This window comes from Nipponia nippon, unplaced genomic scaffold, assembly GCF_047370975.1.
Source record: "Nipponia nippon isolate SJK-2023a ecotype South Korea unplaced genomic scaffold, ASM4737097v1 scaffold_37, whole genome shotgun sequence".
Taxonomy (NCBI): Eukaryota; Metazoa; Chordata; class Aves; order Pelecaniformes; family Threskiornithidae; genus Nipponia; species Nipponia nippon.
This window is the reverse complement of record NW_028262355.1, coordinates 2,778,503-2,797,360: the sequence shown is the minus strand read 5'-3', so window position 1 is coordinate 2,797,360 and position 18,858 is coordinate 2,778,503. Positions and strand designations below refer to the sequence as shown.

The 18,858-nt window shown below is 43.9% G+C and overlaps 2 protein-coding genes across 19 annotated transcripts in view; one reads left to right on the top strand and one right to left on the bottom strand.

Moving 5' to 3' along the window:
- Window positions 1–18,858, top strand: part of ALPK2 (alpha kinase 2) — a 96,917-nt gene that overhangs the window by 77,269 nt on the left and 790 nt on the right. For 2 of the 6 annotated variants that reach the window (XM_087772774.1, XM_087772775.1), the window contains one exon: window positions 12,235–14,491. In XM_087772774.1, coding sequence (XP_087628900.1) covers window positions 12,235–12,478 — 244 coding nt within the window. In that variant the 3' untranslated portion in view covers window positions 12,479–14,491. Of the gene's footprint in view, window positions 1–12,234; window positions 14,492–18,858 lie in introns of those variants that run through there. The other 4 variants (XM_087772778.1, XM_087772779.1, XM_087772776.1 and 1 more) reach the window with 4 other exon arrangements.
- Window positions 15,924–18,858, bottom strand: part of NEDD4L (NEDD4 like E3 ubiquitin protein ligase) — a 193,368-nt gene continuing 190,433 nt past the window's right edge. For all 13 annotated transcript variants that reach the window (XM_087772788.1, XM_087772789.1, XM_087772791.1 and 10 more), the window contains one exon: window positions 15,924–17,376. In XM_087772788.1, coding sequence (XP_087628914.1) covers window positions 17,274–17,376 — 103 coding nt within the window. In that variant the 3' untranslated portion in view covers window positions 15,924–17,273. The remainder of the gene's footprint in view (window positions 17,377–18,858) is intronic.

Below are 18,858 nucleotides of genomic sequence, written 5' to 3'. Positions count from 1 at the left end.
TTAGGAGGCATTTGGACAATGCCCTTTATAACACACTTCAACTTTTGGTCAGGCAGTTGGACTAGATGATTGTTGTAGGTCCCTTCCAGCTGAAATAGTCTTTTCTAAAAGGTGTGTGCACAGGCTACCTTGGTTCTATATTGTAATATGCATTAAGTGGAAGTAAGAAAAAATGGGATGTTGAATTTGTGTGATAATGTGATCTTGAGAAAACAAGCTATGCCCAGAATGGCACTGAAAAATCCAAGCAGGATTAGTTCTCTCTCTTCTAACCATGTCTGCTTTCTTAGAGTTGAAGCCATGAGAAAACAGCAGCACTCTGTCAGCTGGTAGGGCTACTGAGCATTAGCTGCACGGTAAGATCATATGATCTTGGGATAATTCAGGTTGGAAGGGCTGTCAGGAAGTCTCTAGTCCAACCTCCTGCTCAAAACAGTTAGCTCTAGGGTCAGACTAAGTTGGTCAGGGCTTTATCTAGTTGGATCTTGAAATCCGCCCCAGGTGGAGACTGCGCAGCCTCTCTGGGCACCGTGTTCCCGGCTTGAACAGATGTGATCCTGTAGATCAGCTGTGTAACTACCAGACACCGAACAAAACAACATCAGATAAGACAACTGCTCTTTGATCTGAAATACTCCCTAGGAAACTGATAACGCAGCTGCCTGTTTTTGGACCTACACATAGAACATCAGTTCTTTCTTTCAACTTTCATATGTCAAACCATTTTAGGTGAGTTGCATCGTCAAAGAGCAACCTACTCAAATCAAGGGATGCTTTCTACAGAACGCAGCAGGTGCAGACACCTCGGTTCTGGAAGCCTGCAAGAAGTAACGGACAGTGGTGAAAAGGCCTGGCTGACCAGGAATTGCATGCTTTGTTTCACAAGAGTATTGGTTTTGTGGGTGGGTAACGCTGGCCAGTGCGCTCTGTCTGCTGATTGAACAAAACCAGAATGTCTGAAGCGCATGCAGTGAAAAATGATGGTTTCTTCCGTAAGGTTTTTACAGTTAGCAAAAGATGAATGAGAACTTGATGAAGAAGCAAAAGGAAACAATGAGAATTTGCATTCTTTTAAATACACTAGCAGCCTACCTGCCATGGTGTGTTGTGGTTTGGTGTTTTTTTGTTTTGTTCACTTTTTTTTTTTTCTTCTGGGTGGGTCATTTGTTTCTTTTTGTAGCTTCATGAAGAGAGAGACAATACAGAGGATTTTGAAGGCTGCTAATGCATCAGTAAAAACCAAGTATCTGTTTTATCAGGTGTGAAAGAATGAAAGCACTTCATTAAAAATTGAACTAGCCGGTGATGGTTCCTTGTCCAAATGGTAGGCAGAGCTGACGTTTCGGTGTTGAATGAGAGCGGGTAGCTAGCGTGAGGCGAGGCCACAGAGGCTTTGAGAAGAGGAAGAGTTTATACCTGGGCTTGGGAAGGTTTACAAGGAGCAAGATCATGTCATCAAAGCGGCAGCGGGTGAGAAATAGTTGAAACAACATTCAACATTGGTTTTTCCTTGATTTTATTTCTTAAGCCTGCTGTTTAGGAGGTTCCTTGCCACCACCATAACATGGGTAGTGATGCTGCTTTCTAGGGGCCATAAAGAGGAAATGTCAAATGGCATAATTGTTAGGAAAAACTGATTAAAAGGAAGATCAGAGGTAATAATTAGGGTATCACACGCTCTATTTTCTGAAGTCACTTTGAGGCTTATTTCAAAATTGAAGAATATTGACTGTTATTTGTATTTTTACAGTTAAAATCTTAAAAGACATCAAGAGGGGGGAAATTCTACTCTTATAACTTTTCTCAGATCTGTCTCAGACTCTGTTACATGCCCACAATAACAAAACAGTCCAGAGGACAGCATGTCTCCTTTCCAGGACAGACTGCAAGGACTTTCAAACTTGCATGATTTGTTATTTGTAAAATTCCAAGGCTGGGGGGGATGTCTTGGGCTCTCCAGGCCTTTTTGTCAAACTCATCCATACTGCTGCGGTTTTTGTGATTCTTTGGGAGTAACGGATTTAGCAGAGCACTAGGTACTGCAGGGGCATGCAGGAGACGTAACGAGGGAGCGCCAGGGCCTGCGGGACCGAGCAGGGGCTTCTGGTCAGGACCTGGCTGCGCCACGGCAGAGCACGTGGCGCCTGAAGGGCGTTGTAACCAGTTGTGATGGAAATTGGTGAATATTCTGGGGAAAACCCCATGGCAGCGCTGCTGGCGGAAGAATTCCTGATGACTTCCATAGGGCCTGGATTTCACCCAGTATGTACTATTGCAACAGACAGTTATAGTATGAATTAAAATTCTTCATTTTTATGCTTTTCTGCAAAATTCTTTATCTGTGAGAAGGAGCGTGAGATGCAGTTATCTCTAAGTCAGGCAGTGTCAACCACAGGTTCGCAAGAACTGACTGAATCACCTCTGCCCCAAAGAGTGAGGTTTTCCTCAAATAAAATTTTCCTGAAACGCATCATTGGACAAAATATTTCAACTCAAGTGGAAATTTCAAACCTAAAAAAGTTTCTGTATGATTTATAACTGCATTTTTATTTAGTTCTTGAGAGCTGGCATGAATATTGCAGTTTGAATTAAAATGAAAAATGTTGCTTTTTAAGCGTTATTTAAAATTATTATACTTTTTATTTTATTTGCATGATGTTTTGGGGGTTTTGGGTTTTTCTCATCCAGCTTTTGGGTAGTGTGGTTGGGAGCATGAGGAGAACAGGGGGAAATTGGGCACAGACCAGCGAAGGGTACTATGTATTGCTTATTTGAGTTCTCTGATCCAGCACTTATTGAAGTGATGTACATTGGAAGTGATGGGTATTGGATTAAGTCCGTAATTTTTAATAAAAATCAACATTCTCTCTCTGTTTCTTTAATTCACCTATTTTAAGGACAAATTGTTCAGTCCAGAGAACCTTGTGTTCCACGCATGACCACTTTAACAAGTTCATTTGATTGGCCTGTTAAAACTGGTGGTGTGACGCTTCATATTAAAGACTTTTTTATTCTTGTTAGCTATACCTCATGAATGAATGTATGTTCCTAGCTTATGTCATGTCTGACAGACTATAATAAAGTATAGAAGTTAGTGGGGGGTGGGGGGGGGAAAAGTATGATACTGGGAAGAAGTTGGAATGCTTTTGTATGGGAAAAAATCATGCATCCCAAATCTGAAGAATGCCATGGCATTCGGAGAAGGGAAATCTGCTTGATATGGGGCTTTTTGTATTTGCAAGAAATCTAACAAATTCTTAAAGTACTGAAGCTGACAGGAGGTAAAAGGGGAAGTTTTCATATAGCCAAATATCAAGCTATAGGAGAGGAAACAAAACGGAGGCAGTAGTTGTCAGTTTGTCTCTAGGAATTTCTCAAGGATCTATAGGGGGCTTTGCAATGTGTTTTAGGATATAATTCACATTTCACAATGTCAAAGGTTTTGCTGAATCCCTGGCTTGAGTTTTTTGGGTGTTGGTACCCTCCCGCCCCCTCTTTTGGTCTGCCAATAGAAACTGATAGCCAAGCGCAAACAAGCGACTCGGTGGATGACCAGATGAACTGACTGTTTGGTCGTTGGACTCCTGTCCTTCAGGATATGGACAGATGAGCTCAAACAAAGCTGTTTAAACAGATGTCAGTGGCACAGATAAAAAGTGGTATGGATATATATGTGTATATATACACACATCAGCCTTAGAGGCAAAAAGGAAAAATGGCAAGAAAAAAAGGCTTTTTTTTTTTGTTAGTAACTGTCCAACAGGAAAACCTGATGACAGTTCTTTCTGCAGATTGACTTAAAGTTGCTGTGGCAGTCAAATGAGTCTCGGTTCTCTCTGTTAAATGCCACTCACGTGGGTATTCTGTGTTGTTAGATATTGTTAAGTTTTAAAATGTTCTGGATTTTCTTAGATAACGCTGATTTGGGCATGCAGTAGGGGTAGAAAGACCTCTGACTGCCCCGAAGGTTGTGTTTGCTTCCCTCATGAGTTGTGTCCCTAGCAGCTGGGTGTGCACCGCTACTTACGCTAGCGGTCTGACCAGTTTGTCCTTCATTTCCCACACCCCAATACTGTCTTATGTTGCCTGGTTTCTTTTTCTGGGCAAAAGATGCATGGGTCCATACCAGAAATATTTCCATAGAAGCTGCTGTAGATTGAACTGTCATTCAATACAAAATGTAAGAAACTGTTACTTCCTAAACTGTGGTGAATATAACTGCGCTCCGAAGTGCTTTGAATTGCTTCCGTCTGTTCTTTTTTTCTGTGAGTTTACAAATTAGTGATAGGCTTGGTTTTGATAGTTATTTGTCCTGTGAACAAAGGAGTAAGAGTAAGGGATGCAATATGTTGGGGCTTTGTGAACAAGAGCTAAAAGAAGCTTAGGAGTGGATGTAGCACGGTTTCTTCATCCCTTTCTTTTCTCGTAGAGCCAAGTGAAAGCTATGTAAGGTAATGTTAAAAAAACTGGCTCTTTGCAATGAAGTTAGAAGGAACGTTCCCATCAGTACTGCTCAAAGCCAAGCCTGACTCTCTGTTTACTGCTCCATGCAACTACTGGGGGTGCAAAATTATGCTTTTATCACCAGAAAGAAAAAAAAAAATTACTGAGCTACTCGTACCGATGCTGTTAGAAGACTGTGCTTGCCATGGAACAAATAACTTCATAGTAGGAATAAGCAGAAATTGAGATGATGAAGGTATACTTCACAAATCTATAATTGTTTATGGTAAAATTATCAATATATATTGGGTATGTATCGCCAAACCATGTTTCAGGGATTTGATGTGCTCTGTAAACACATCAGAGACTTGGGATCTGGATCTGATCCGAGTTTTCTAGCTCCTGCATTCAAGACCTGAGGGGCTAGACACAAAAGCAACTGTTAAAAATTCCAAGGAGAAGGGGTCTCCTTGGGAAGCGGGGGTATTTTTTCATTTGTTTTTCCTCTAAGTCAGAGATGATGCAAAATCTTGCTTCGAGGAATCCACGTTGTGGGAGATTAAAATTCTGGTCCAAACTTCTGGTTTGGAAGAACTGATGCAACTCTCTTTAGTGTTTGTATCTACATTTAAGTCCCGATTAATTTCTCTGTCTTCTAAAAGCCACTGAAGGAAGTACAATGCTGGTGACAGTTCACCATAAAAGGTTTTCTTAGCAAACAGTACGCCAGCTTCTCCATTATTCTGAGAATTCAGAGTTCAAAAAATCTAAAGATAGTTGCATCTTTTAATCTTACTGGAGTTCTTCCCAGTTCTTCTCCGAGTCTGTACGCTGCCCAACTGTATTTGTTAACAGCAGATGAGCACAGAGCCTTTGCACCTGCGCTTAAACTGTTCTGGCTTGTATTCTTCTGGTACGGTGCCGCTGCCCACAGGCAGGCCAAGAGAGCATTTGTCAGACCTAGGTTTCTGAGCAACACTCTGGTTTGTCTTGGGCTGCTTCCGTGTACTGTAACGCTACCTGCCTTTCTGCCTTGGGGGTTAATTCTCCCGGAGCATTGGATGATCTGCAAACTCTTGCATTAGGGTTCATACTGTTGTTACAAATAAAAGGCAGAAAGGAGCAACAGGGAGATGTTTCCTGCCTCACTATCACGTAACAAAGTCCTTTATAAATTCTCTTTCCCCCCTTTTATAATTTGGACTGCATGCTCCTATTTCTTTCTTTCCTTTTTTTTTTTTTTTTTAAACCTAGGGGCACAATTGGGAAATACTGAGTCCAAGATGTGCATGTTGTAACAAACCATTGAAATAACAACATGTCATCGCAATTTCTACTTACGTTATGATTAAATAGTCAGAGACAGTGAACCATCTGCATGTTTGATTAGGAAGCAGAACTGCTTAAAACTTGACAATTTTCTTAAAAGCTGTTGTCCACAGAAGTAAAGCAGTGGAGCAAAGGAAACTACTGGGATGGTAGGGAAAATGTTGTCAGTTGTGAGAACAAGTAGCCCTCAATTCCCTGACCTCTGGATGGACTGCAGAGGAAGGAGATTCCTAGACTTGCACAAAACAGTAACCGCTAGCTGCTTCGAAGTCTCTCTTTGGTTTTGTTCTGTGTAAAGGAACCCTTAAAACTAAAAATATGTTCTGCATCAGCATACCGAAATACTTAGAGGTATGGCAGAGAAGTGTCTGTCCACGGCATGCGATTAGTATTTGCCGAGTATTGATCCAGCGTCCACCTCTGTTATTCTTTAACTTTAGTCCAAGGTTCAAAGTTTACCTTTTGCTGAAAAACTGATTTCACAGGGAGGTCGTGTCCTCTAGCTAATACAGTAGCGATAGAGGTCTGTAGAATGAAAATTGAGTTTACCACAATTTGGAGGAAAGCTCTGAAGCCCATACAGGAGACCTCTATGGCATAGAGATGCGTGTATATCCACAAACACAGCAGTATGTAGTGAGCCTGAAAAATGGAGCAAGTAATTAGTACAAATTAGCAGAACAAGCAGAAGCCCCAGGTTTGTCCCACCTGTTTCTGCACAAAGGCAGCAAAAATGAAGTTGTGTTTATGATTTGTGCCATTGCATCTGTGCTAGCTTAAGCTGTCAAGACTAGATAATAAAAAACTGGAGACCAGAGTACAAATGTTATGTTCGTATCTTTGCACGTGTTACCGTGACGTTGGTGCTTGAGTTACTTGCACTAGTTCGAGGCAGTGGTTACTGCTCACTTTGCTGTGCAAAGGTGCATTACAGCTAAATTTCTTTTGTTAGCTGAGAGCGAGTGCATTTAGCGCTCCACAAGATCGAGCTCACTGTATTCAAGTCATAGAACCGCAGACTCACAGAGCGGTTGGGGTTGGAAGGGACCTTCAAAGGTCACCTAGTCCAAGCCCCCTGCCGTGGGCAGGGACATCTTTCACTGGGTCAGGTTGCTCAAAGCCCCATCCAACCTGGCCTTGAACACTTCCAGGGATGGGGCATCCACGGCTTCTCTGGGCAACCTGTGCCAGTGGCTCACCACCCTCATCGTAAAACATTTCTTCCTTATGTCCAATCTAAACCTGCCCTCTTTCAGTTTAAAACTGTTGTTGCCCCTTGTCCTGTCGCTACAGACCCTGGTAAAAAGTCTCTCTCTGTCTGTCTTATAAGCCCCCTTTATATATTGAGAGGCTGCAAGGAGGTCTCCCTGGAGCTGTCTCTTCTCCCGGCTGAACAACCCAGCTCTCAGCCTTTCCTCATGGGAGAGGTGTTCCAGTCCTTGGATCATTTTTGTGGCCTCCTCTGGACCTGCTCTAACAGATCCATGTCTTTCTTGGGCCGAGGACCCCAGAGCTGGACACAGTGCTCCAGGTGGGGTCTCAGAAGCACAGAGTAGAGGGGGAGAATCCCCTCCTTTGACCAAAGGATAACTTCAATTTTATCAGGTTTGAGCATCTAAAAGCTAGGCAAAAATTAGATTTAAACTTGCATGGTTAACCTGATTGCTCTCCCTGTGAATATATATCATTCCCTATTTTATATTCCCAGAGTCTTCTTTCTGGGACCTAACTCAGAAAACAGCCTTCCTTGGCTGCGCCAAGTCAGTGGCAATTGACTGAACAGCCACCACACATCGTCCGATAATTTCTTCACAAAGTCTTCAGCTTCCTGAACGTTCAGACCTGCAAACCCACCACGTGTTGGTCTCCTCTTCAGGTGCTGGCACCTACCAGATCTCAGTGAGAGCGAGATACCTGCCTGCCCCGGTGGATCTGGTATGGTAGGTGCTTCAGCCAGCTTCTAGGTTATTGGCAAAAACACTGTGGCAAATTATTAGAACACTTCAAAATGTGATAATATTTGAATTTGAAAAAGCATGCTACAGGCATATAACTTTAAAGTGGTTGCATTGTTATACACTATTGATAGGGAATTATCAAAGAGAGGAAAACGCACTGAAACTGAAAGTCAAAAACTTGTATTAATACAAGGTTGAGATATGACAGGTTAAACGATAATAGATTTGTGTATTTGTAATGAATATATCTTAAGTTTATATTGTATTGCACTTTAAACTTAAGAGTCTAATCTGCCAAGCTAATGAAACCCCCCCAGCAAATGGCAGAAAACAAGTCAGATGAAAATAGCAGATGCATTTGAGCAAGAATAAATTGAATTTGAACAAGGCTTTCAATCAAAAGCTGGGGAAAATAATCAATGGTAGTCATCAAGAGGTTATTTATCTTTGGGATCCTTGTAATGGAAATGTTTGAAACCCTGTTGGGTTGCCATAGCAAACCCTGGGTGCCTTTCTCGTGATAGTATTACGTAGGAATGTAAATGATAGTGGGGTTTATGTAGAGTCAACCTTGGAATGAAAGAAAAGCGTGAAATTCAGCTTGTCGTTCAGCTGGATTTAAAACACTGAAAATTGCTGAAGCAGAGAAGAGGTTGGCTTTGCGAAGAGGGTATGGGCCAGATGTTTTAAAGGCATTTCCACCTTTTGTGATTGCCAGTAGGTTTTCGATGCCCAAATACCCATTAAATATAATTATAACTGAGTCTTCAACAATACCTGTAGTTCTCATGTGCACAATTGCTCTACTGCCTTATCCCTACCTAATTAACGTCCTAATATGCATCCTGAGCTTCTGGGCATTAGCATATACTGGTTGCAAGGTCTGTGTAGCACAAGGCGCGAAGAGTTAATGCACAAAGAGTGGCAGCGGGTGCCCGATGCTGTCTTTGGCGCTCGTGTGCCCTTTTTTCTCTAGCTACACCCCAGAAGTCGTTTCGCACCAGAATTGCAGTAGGCGATTCTAAGTGTTGCCAGAAGTTCTTTGCCAGCCGGCGGAGCTGATGGACTCGCGGTTCAGGCTGTTGCCAGTGCCATGACTGTGCTGCTTGTCGCTTTTATCTCCCCTTGGCTGGGTCCCGAACTGCTGCTGGGACTAGTGCTCGCGTGAGGGAACCAGCTCCCGGGGCCGTTTGCGTCAGGCTTGCTTGCCACGGGCCTGTAGTCAGCCCTCGTTTGAGAGACATCGCGTGAGGCACGGGGGAGCGTAAGAGCCTGTGTGACATCCGCACGAGCTCGTCGGAAGGGTTGCTCCGACAGCCTTCTGGGTTGGAAGCCGTGGCAAGCGAGGGAAAGGAGACCTCTGGGCTACGTACACAGGGAGAGCAAGCAGGGCGGAGGTGTCCAAGGCAGACAAGGATAGATAAAAGATAAGGGGCGTCAGGTGCAAAACAAAGGGAGATATTCCTTCACACTGCTCAAGTAGTAAATACTAGAATTTCCCATGACACCAGAAACTATTTATTAAAAAAAAAAAAAAGGTCTATTTGTGTGCAAAGAAAAAGAAGCCATCACCACCGCAGTAGGTCCCTGAGCTGGACGTCGCTCGTGCGAAAGTGCATTTGCTGGAAGCACTACTATTTGCCCTATTCTTCAGCTGTTCTGGCAGAATCTGCAAATCAGATACCTGTCCGGCTGGACTCTTAATTTGATCCGGTATGGATGTTTTTATTAATGACAGCAAGCTTAAAGACAGGGAATTAATTTGGATAGTGTAGGATTTTTCCCATGTCAGGGTAGGAAGCAACCAAGTTTCAGGGCTGGAGATGCGAAGGTGTTCCCGGCTGATGCAGGTACCGCAGCGTCTCCTGCGGCGGCTGCAGGGGGTGGTGGTACGCAGGCACTGATCTGGGATTTGAATAGGTCGACATGGGGGGGTTGTTTCTTAGTTTGCTTCTTTCTCAAGGGCAAGAAAACCTTGCTAGCCTCGTACAAACAGCATGTCGTAAGGATTTGTACAGACGTTTTTTCACAACTTTAACGCTACCTTGCCAAAACTCGTTTTTCATTTCCAATTAGAAACACAAATGGAATTGCTGTGTTTGGTGTGGTTTGGTTGTGGGGCCTTTTTTGTGTTTTTTTCTGTTGTGTTTTTTTTTTTTTTCTTTGAATCCTATGGGATGTAACTACACCAGAACATTAATACCCGCGTAGGTATCGCTGGTAGAGAGGTATGTCGAGGTGGGTTTTGTTTGTTTTTAAACTTTTGTTGTAAAGAGTGCTGGATAATTTTATGTTTCAGCATTACACAGAGTTTGTCACTTTACAGCACGAGGATGCTCGCTCCTGTAAAGGAGCACGTTACCGGTTCAGCCGAGGTAGTTCCGGCACCGGGGAGGCTGCGATATGGGCTGATAGCGTTGACTGGGAAACGCGTTGCCCGGCTGCTCTGGCTTAGGAAGAGGTGGCGGCTGGAAGAAAGGGGAGGAGATGGGCAGCGCTTTCAGAAACCAGTGCCCAAGGGAGGAAAAGGCAGATAGGCACAAATAAAGCTTGTACAAAGTAAATTAGTTGCTGCTCTGTGGTGTTGATACAGCTCAACAGTAAAGAGACTGGTGCATTCATTAATAAAGCCGAGTAAATGATGCTGCAGTTGCAAGTTGGGATGATGTGCCACCGCGTCACACGCATGCACAAAACCAACTCGGCTGCAAAGCTTGATAGGCTTGGGGTATTTAAGGAGTCACGTGGCAGCATCAGTGAGCTCCTACTAACTTGATTCCTAACCGGTATTCGCATCTATTGCGAAGTTGAAGAGTATTTCTGATGGCAGGTGATGCTTCTGGGTCGTAGGGAGAGATTTCTTTATTGCCTTGGCCGCCCATGTTCCTCTTCCAGATCTGGGACCCCTGGACGCTTGCTTAAGTGGATGGGGGGGTGAGTGGCGGCGGTGGTGTGCTTTTTTTCATTTTCTTCAACAAATCGCAGCTGAAGGTAGCTGCAGGGGTACGCTACGTGAGCCTTGAGGTGTACTGGTGCAAGTCCGATCCGCGTTGCATGTAGGCTGTGCTTCACGTGAAGCTCAAAGCCAGCAGGCAACTTGTTGCATACTGATTCTCTGTTTAAGACTAACAGATAATTTAGCCCATCTGCAGCGCTCTCAAGCACTGATGTTGGCTGAGGAGGAACGTACTGTGTTCCTGAAGTGAGCTGTTAAGTCAGAAATATGACTTGTGGTGGGTGGTTTTTTTGTTTGTTTGGTTTTGGTTAGGTCTGGGGGTGTTTTTGTTTGGTTGGTTTTGGTTTTTTTGTTAGGTCTGGGGTGTTTTGTTGGTTTCTAGTTTTTGTGTGTGTGTGTTTGTTTTTTTTTTTTTGTTAGGCATTCACACTGATTAACAGCAAAGGCAACATTAGTCCCATTGCTGTTAATAAGAAGTTGTTCTTCGTACTACAACATCGGAATTGTAACACTGAAAGTCAAAGCAAATTACCAGGGCGTAGACTTGCATTGCTAAACTGAACTGTGTCGAGTTTGTTGCAAGCAGGGTATTCTGTTTGCAGTACATCTGTTATTGTGGGCTGCAGAATTTGCTGCAGCAAACATCAAAACCATGCAATAAAAATGATATAGAACATTCGCACTTATTCTGGGTCTGGCTTGAACAGGAGAAGTTTGTAAGTGTGCTGCTTTGGATGGTCACCGCAGGCCTGCATGATCCAAGAACAGAACTCGTGGAAGCCTGATGGGGTACCGCAGTTCTGTACTGGAAACCATGAGGGAACAGAGGAGACTCCTACTCAGCTGAAAACCTTATACACGGCACCGTGTCACGAACGCAGTGATGATCGTGGGGAGAAGTTTGGGAACCACTTTTACAGAAGCCGAAATAGGTGGACGCTGTGCTCATCGCTTAAAAATCGATCCATCGGGTACAGACGTGACTGCACGTAGGCTCCCCCGGCCACAGCCCAGGTTGTGAAAGCCTTCCTGCAGGCTGTGACCTTCAGGCAGTTTTTAATTTAACAAAACAAAACAAAGCTGCAGTTAGACAAAAAATATATTTGAAGTATAAAATGCTGTAGCTTCCATAATTCTTTATTAAATATTTAATAAAGTTGCATCATTTCGTTACAACAACTTCATTTTGTCACATTGAGCTTCTGCTGTCAGGAGAACAAACTACAATTTCTTTCACTGCTCCTCAGAAAATAAATGGAAAAAATGACTTTTGTCCATAAACAAATCCTTTCCCCACAGTGTATCGAATCCAACCACAGTTTAAAGCTTTATTAATTGTGAAAATGAGCATTATTTAAAAGTAGTACTTTTAAAATAAATTTTAAGGTAGTTTAGCATAATTTTGAATAGCCTTCTAGTATTTGTGATTTAAAAAAATATTATTACAGTGTGAATTTAATCTGGAATGTTTGACACTTTTTTGTGTGTTTGAAAATATTAATAATCTCGGTTTTAAATTTGATTTTAAATTTATGTTCGCAAACACAGAACGTGGCAACATTGTTTTCTGGAGTTTCCCGTTTGGGCTTTGAGCATCATAACCTACGGCTCCTGCGGGGGTGCGGCAAATCTGCGGCGGAGACAGTCGGCTTGCCAGCCTCTTCCCAGCCAGATGAGCGGAGCGAAGCATAAAAATGCAACAGGTACCATTGTACGTGGATGCACACGTGTGTATTTTTACAGCTATGAATTAACAAAAATTAAGGGGGGGGGGGGAGCAAGGTCTGTGTGAAAATACTATAGAAAAGGGACAAAACCCCAAGACGTAAGGGGAGGATAAACGTGGACCAGCAACGGTTGGGGGTGCGCAGCCTGCCTGACCGTGGCTTGCACGGATGGGGATGGCATCGAGCAGGGTGCTGGGCACACGATGACGCAGCGGAGGGGTATGTGACATTCATGTGGTGAGATTCCAGGTTTATAAGTTTCCCGTGCATTTCAAATGTGCATTACTTCTTAGTGCAACATCCTAACAGAACGGTGAAGGCTGCGGGGTTTTTCTTTGTTGTTGTAGTTTTACATAGAAAAAGAAAAGTTTTTCTTGAAAAGATAGATAAGAAAATTAATGTACGTTTTAAGATGTCCACTCTGTTAACCTACTTTCTTTTCTGCTATACATGCTGATAAGTAGCCCTTGCAATCACATGGGTATGAGCACTTATTTTTAACTCTCAAAAGTGCAGTCGAACTATCCAGCTTCCCCTCCCTGGCTCCCTAGTTTTCCCAATTCCTGGCCCTTTAGCATAATGTAAAATGCTTCCCCCAAAGCACTGGGAACAGGTTACCGCCGACCGCTGCAGGCAGCAGTACCAGCCTGACGGGGCCGAGCCCGCAACCGCCGCGCACCCCTTGGCGTGGGCAGGCGCTTGCTGCGCGGTCAGTGCCTACCGCAGCCGCCGCTGCGCGTTTACCCGCTCCTGCTCGGAATTCGCTGAGGGGAGCGGTCAGCGTGAGAGAGACAGAGATCAATCTCGTGGTAACGGAGGGGGTTTGGGTTTGGGTGTGTTGGTTGGTGGTTTTTTTTTTTTTTTTTTTGTTACTTTTGGACTGAAAGCTAAAAAGCAGCAGTTTCCAGCAGGCAGGCATGCAAGTGGGAGTCAACGTGACCGGTGTGGCGTACATTAGCTACACCCTGGCGGGGCCCAGATCTCTAAGCCTTAATGTCAACAGGAGGCAACGGCTGCAGATCCCGTTATTCTGTATTGTGACTAAAATTTTTATGAATTATTTGCTTTAAGGCTTCTTAAAAGCAAACAATTAATGGTTTAGGTACCACCTTTATGATTACCATTTTATTAACAAAAAAAAAAAGCCGAATAGAACCTTTTAAAACACTGTTGGGCCACTTTGCGGTGAACGGGCTAAACTCGGTATAGAGGAGTGGACTGTGTTCAGACAGGCACACCACCACGGTGCAAGTCCCCCGGGAGTGCTAGTTGCTTTGTGTTTTTTAGATGTTTTAAGTAAAGGACATCTAGCTACCTTTTTTTCCTAGACGGGTTCCTTCAAATGTAGCTTCAGGAGCTCCAGAAGGACTCCGAGATGGAAAGTCTGGACTCCAGCTTAGGATCTCGGTACCAGCATTACAGCCTTATGGGAAAAGAGCCCTGCAGAAGAAAGCCCATCTCCTCGGCCCAGCTAACGCCGCTTACTCGGCCTCACGTAGTTTGATGCAAAACTGAAGGTAACTTGCCGGGTTTTGTCATAGCACAGAAGATCTTAACTTTCTGGCTGATGAGAGAGAGGGGCGTATCTGCCCAAGGGTTTAGCCACCAATAACGAAATCTGAGTTGCGGGGGTATAGTACATTTTTTTAGGGCTTCCATCTGTGCAACTACCAGGATGCCCAGTCCGTCAGTAACAGCCCGACGGTTCTAGCTGACAGGAAGGCTTCTGATACCGTAAGAGAAGCTTTATGCGACGAAGGGACTGGGTCGAGCGATTCCCTCAGCTTACCCTGCCCGGGGTCTGGCTCGTTTGTGAACACTGACTCTGGCTCGCTCATGGGCCCCAAGGAGAAACGGATGCTTGCAGAGCGCAGGGAGCTGCGGCGCGTCTATAAGGCAAACCACAGGGCTGCGTCCTAATGGTGTAGCTCGCTCTGGTAACAACGCTAACGAGCTGGCTCACTGCGGTGTTCACCTGGGCTGTTGGGCATACTTCTGTCATCAAGCACTGAACAGAGTGGTTCCGAAACAACAGCTAACTCGGATAGCTGCCCGTGGCGCTGTGCGGGCTCCGCAGGGTTGTGGTGCAGGCGAGCGCTGTGGTTGCAGCGTCTAGGGCACAAGCAGCACAAATAGCATTTATTCAGCTATTTGCATTAAGTGCAAGGAAGCCAAAACAGCACAAATGTCAGCATGAGCTGTACAAGCTGTCAATACCGCCTGAGTTAGGTCAGGTCCTGTTCCTGTGCTGCACTCCAAGCTGCCACGGTAACGCAAGGGCTTGCTTTTAATATTAAACTGTTTCCTAAAAATGAAAAACCCCCTCTCTAAAGTAAACCACAACAGTTTAACGCACATTAATTACAATTCATGCAGTGGAATTTACCTCGCCATTTTAATACCTAGTGAATGCTTTTGGAGTGTCTGTCAGTTTGTGAGGTGAGCGGATCTGAGTAGGAGTGGATCTGAAAAGATGTGAAACTAAGTTATTTGACGTTTCTTAAAACAAACAAAAAAAAACCAAACAACAAAAATTTCTCTTCTAGTCAGCTGTCACTGTGTAATTCCGGATAGCTGGCAGGGCTTTGCTGTAGGTAAGTATTGGTAAACCTGTTTCAGAAGTTGAGGGTGAGGGGAGGGAAGGGACCAAAGCAAGATGACAGCAAGAGAAATGGCAGACTCTTAAACACAACCTGACTTCAGGTTCTACCTCGGCCGCAGCCTCCATCTATACATGAGATTACATTTCGGTTTCACAACCAAAAAAGCCTCAGGAGCCCTTAAGGTTCCGATACCTGGCATTGGACATGAACGGCACCTCCCAACACACCAGAAATCCTCCAGGGTAAGACAGAAAGCAAACCCATTTTGGAGTACACCACTTCCCTCAAGGGCGGCCACGTTACAGCCGGCTGGGCCTCGCGTACCGAAGGTCAGCCGCTTTACCTCGTTCTCTCCCCCTTCCCCACGCTCCTTGCCCCAGCGAAACGACCGGCACGTGGTTTCTCTGTCTACTCGGCTGCAGTACGTTTCTCATGTTCAAGCTCACTCATCACAAGTAAAAGGTCAGAAAGGAAACTTACTTAATAGGAAACGAATCTTGACCTGTGTTCAACTAACAGAATAACCTTCCTCATGCATCTGGTAGCGCTTCAAACTGTTTGCTAGCACGCAACCGTTTGCTGACTGTTATTAGCATTAAAGCTGCTTTCCAGTAGCCTCTTTGGGAGAAGCATTACTGTATCAAAGCTTCCGCAGCATGGCTGTTCGTTCTCAGACGCAGGTCGTGCTCGCCAGCGGGGGCTGGGGCAGGGCTAAAAAAGCTGGTGGCAATGAGGTGACGTTTTGTTTTGGCATGCGGTGTCATCTTGCTTCGTAAGCATTAAACGGGTTCTCGGGGGGAAAAAGCTTGTATGTAGGTAAGTACGTGGGCAAAACCGAACGTTAAATGGCTGAAGCCATACCCTCAAACCTGCTCCAGTAGTAGCGTAACCATTTAACTTCAGTGGATCAAATACAAATCTCTCACTTTTAATCCATCACAAAAGAGATGCAACTCAGACATTATAGTTTAAGCATGCAACATGTCATAGGTAACAAAATTGATTAGATAGCAGTGTATATTAAATAAATCTTTGTGATTAAGTAAAAAATAAATCACAAAAACAATTGCTGAGGAACGTGTCTGCAGGCTCAGCTCTACATCTGTTTGTTTTTTTTTTCTTTTATACATCAGCAGCAGCCAAATTCACAATTGATAGATATTGCACCAGAAAGACATGTGCAGTGAGAAGGAATATAATCACATTAATGTTTATGATAAAACCAGATATGACTTCCATGTGTTACATAAAGTGCCTTTAGAGTCGGTGCAGTTAGCAACAACCAAAACCCCCGCTGTTATTTAGCTGTCATTAGCGAACGCGTACAAAGAGGAGACACAACAGACCTGTTTTCCATAGTGCCAAATCACATAGTGCCAGGTTGCATTCAAATGCCTCCGTTGCAAACGGTAACGAGGAAAGGATAATAAAAGAATCACTCTACAAAGATAATGACAGGGTTAAGCATATTTTCCTAAAATGATTAATGCCAACCCTACCCCAGAATGCTTTATAGTACATGTAAATATTACCAATAATGAGGCAATTTCTGTATTGAACATGAGATTTGGCATGCTATGTTATGATTCTCCCTTGACTTGTAACTATTCTAATATTTATACAAAAACGCAACATCCAGTCCATACTTCTGGATACGGAAAAATACTTATGTGCCCAATGAGAAGAGTTGCTCTCGGTACATAGCCCACGTAGGGAAAATTTCCAGCGCAGCTTTCTCCTACCTTCTTAATGGTTTGGGAACACAAGGCTCAAAATGTGCTTTGAAAAAATGACACTGGCATCAAGTCTGGTATGAAATTAAGAAAAATGCTCATTTTTCCAAGTATATGATATTTAATTATAATGAAATAAAATCGGAAAATGTCTAAATCAATTAAGAAGTAAACATGAGTTGTAATACTATACCTGTAAAATGATTAATTCCATTCATTGTCATTAGAAATTATGTAAAATATTTATTAAGGGCTTTGCCTACAGAGGCACAACATAAATAGAGTAAGTCCTGCTGAAATGTGATCAGAGTTCACGTGAAGCAGTTGGTAATCTGCTGTGGAAACGTCGGGAAAGCCACCCGCAGGTTGCAGTTCGGGCTTCTGGGTTCAGGCAACTGCACTGCCAAAGGGTTTGCTCCATGAACCAACGCTGTGCAACTGTTCTGCCGTGGGCACTCGCGTCCGCCAGGCGGATGCAAAAGTGCCAGCAGAACTTGCTCGGAAGGGGGAAAAAGGTCGGCGTTTTAATCCACTCCTTCAAATCCTTGAGCATTTTCAACTGCCATAAGTAGCTTCTCTCGCAAATCTTCAAAAGATTCATAAAGAGGTAAGTCTAGGCGATTAAAGCTGAAATTTAGAAGGAAAAGAATCATTTACTAATCCGTTGAAAAGTACACGTACTTTTAAACAAACAGAAAATGTTAGATAATTTGGGGGCCTTAACAGAGGATGTATCTTATCGTCCCACCGGAGGCAACCTCCCCAGCGCCCTTTGCAAACCGAACGAGCGCTTGCGTTCCCTGCGGGGAGCTTCTGCCGCCAACCCTGCCGCTGCCCGCGGCAGCGTTCAGAAGGAACTGCCTGCGCCTCCTTTCTCTGCAGAGCTGAAAGCGGGAATTTGTTAAAAACCACTTAGGAAAGGACAAAACCAACAGAACCCCCCCTTATGTAGGTGATTGAAAACATTTCATCTTTGTCAAAAGGCTGGTTCTCTGAGGCGCAGCAGAGATGCTCTGAACTCACAGGACAGACTCTCTGCCCTCGGGGGGAAAGGCGAATGAAGATCCAAAGGAAGGTCTTGAAAAGGTCCTGTAAAATCTAACAGATAATTGAAATGTAAAGAAGATGGGTTGATTCTGGAAGGTGCTTGGGGTTTTGTTGTTGCTGTGGGGTTTCCTTAAATAAAACTTTTCATTCTACAGAATGATTCTTTTTATGGAAAGATCACCATTCTGTACTCATGTGCTAAAAATTAGTTCTCCTATACAGCACAATTTAAGTTACCTTAAAAACAGCCATATTATTGATATGCAACAGAGCAAGACAAAGACTTGTACTGAACGCTTTCAACACTTGCAAATTCTATAAATTAGGATTAAATTCAGTCAGCTGGACTATGACCTCCGATTTTTAGTGAACTGTCCAACAATTTATGGCCTTTATGTAGCATGGAAAGCGAGAAAAGGAAAACGACGGTGAGAGTAAAAGCTGCCTGCAGCGTGGTGATACCTGAAGTAGAATCACAGCACCAAGGGAAAAAAGGCATCAACCCCTATTTGTACAAACGATTTCTTGCTTTGCCAGCTCACAGATATCCTTCGGTTTCTTAGTGTTCCGGAAGGAAAGAGGAAGAGGTGACAAATTTCTAAGACACACAAAAGGCGGCAACGAGCAGTATTGGCCTTATGAGCTGAGGCACTGCTTTTCCTTCCAGTACGCCCTGCTGCACTCCTGCTACCCCTTTAACCGCCTCCCTCGGACAGCCTATCCTGTATTTTTCAAAGCCTTCAGACTGACAGAACAGAAGAGAACAGAGCCTATGTTTTAACATTCATAGAAACATCCCTGAAGCGTTAAGATGTAATTCCTTGTGCTGTTTTTATCAGAAAGGTTAGGATGGAAGGAGTTTGGATTCCTTTACCTGCATTTACTGCGGAACACCTACACCTACTTACTCTATTATAAACGCAGCCTGTCACACGTCCGTGAGAAGGCAAACCAAGCGCTGCTTAGACACTGGAAGCAGCAGCGGCACGGCTGCCTCCCGGAATTCTGCATGTTGCGTTCTGCAGCTGCCCGTCAGCAGATCGACGCTACCTGTTCTTTGCC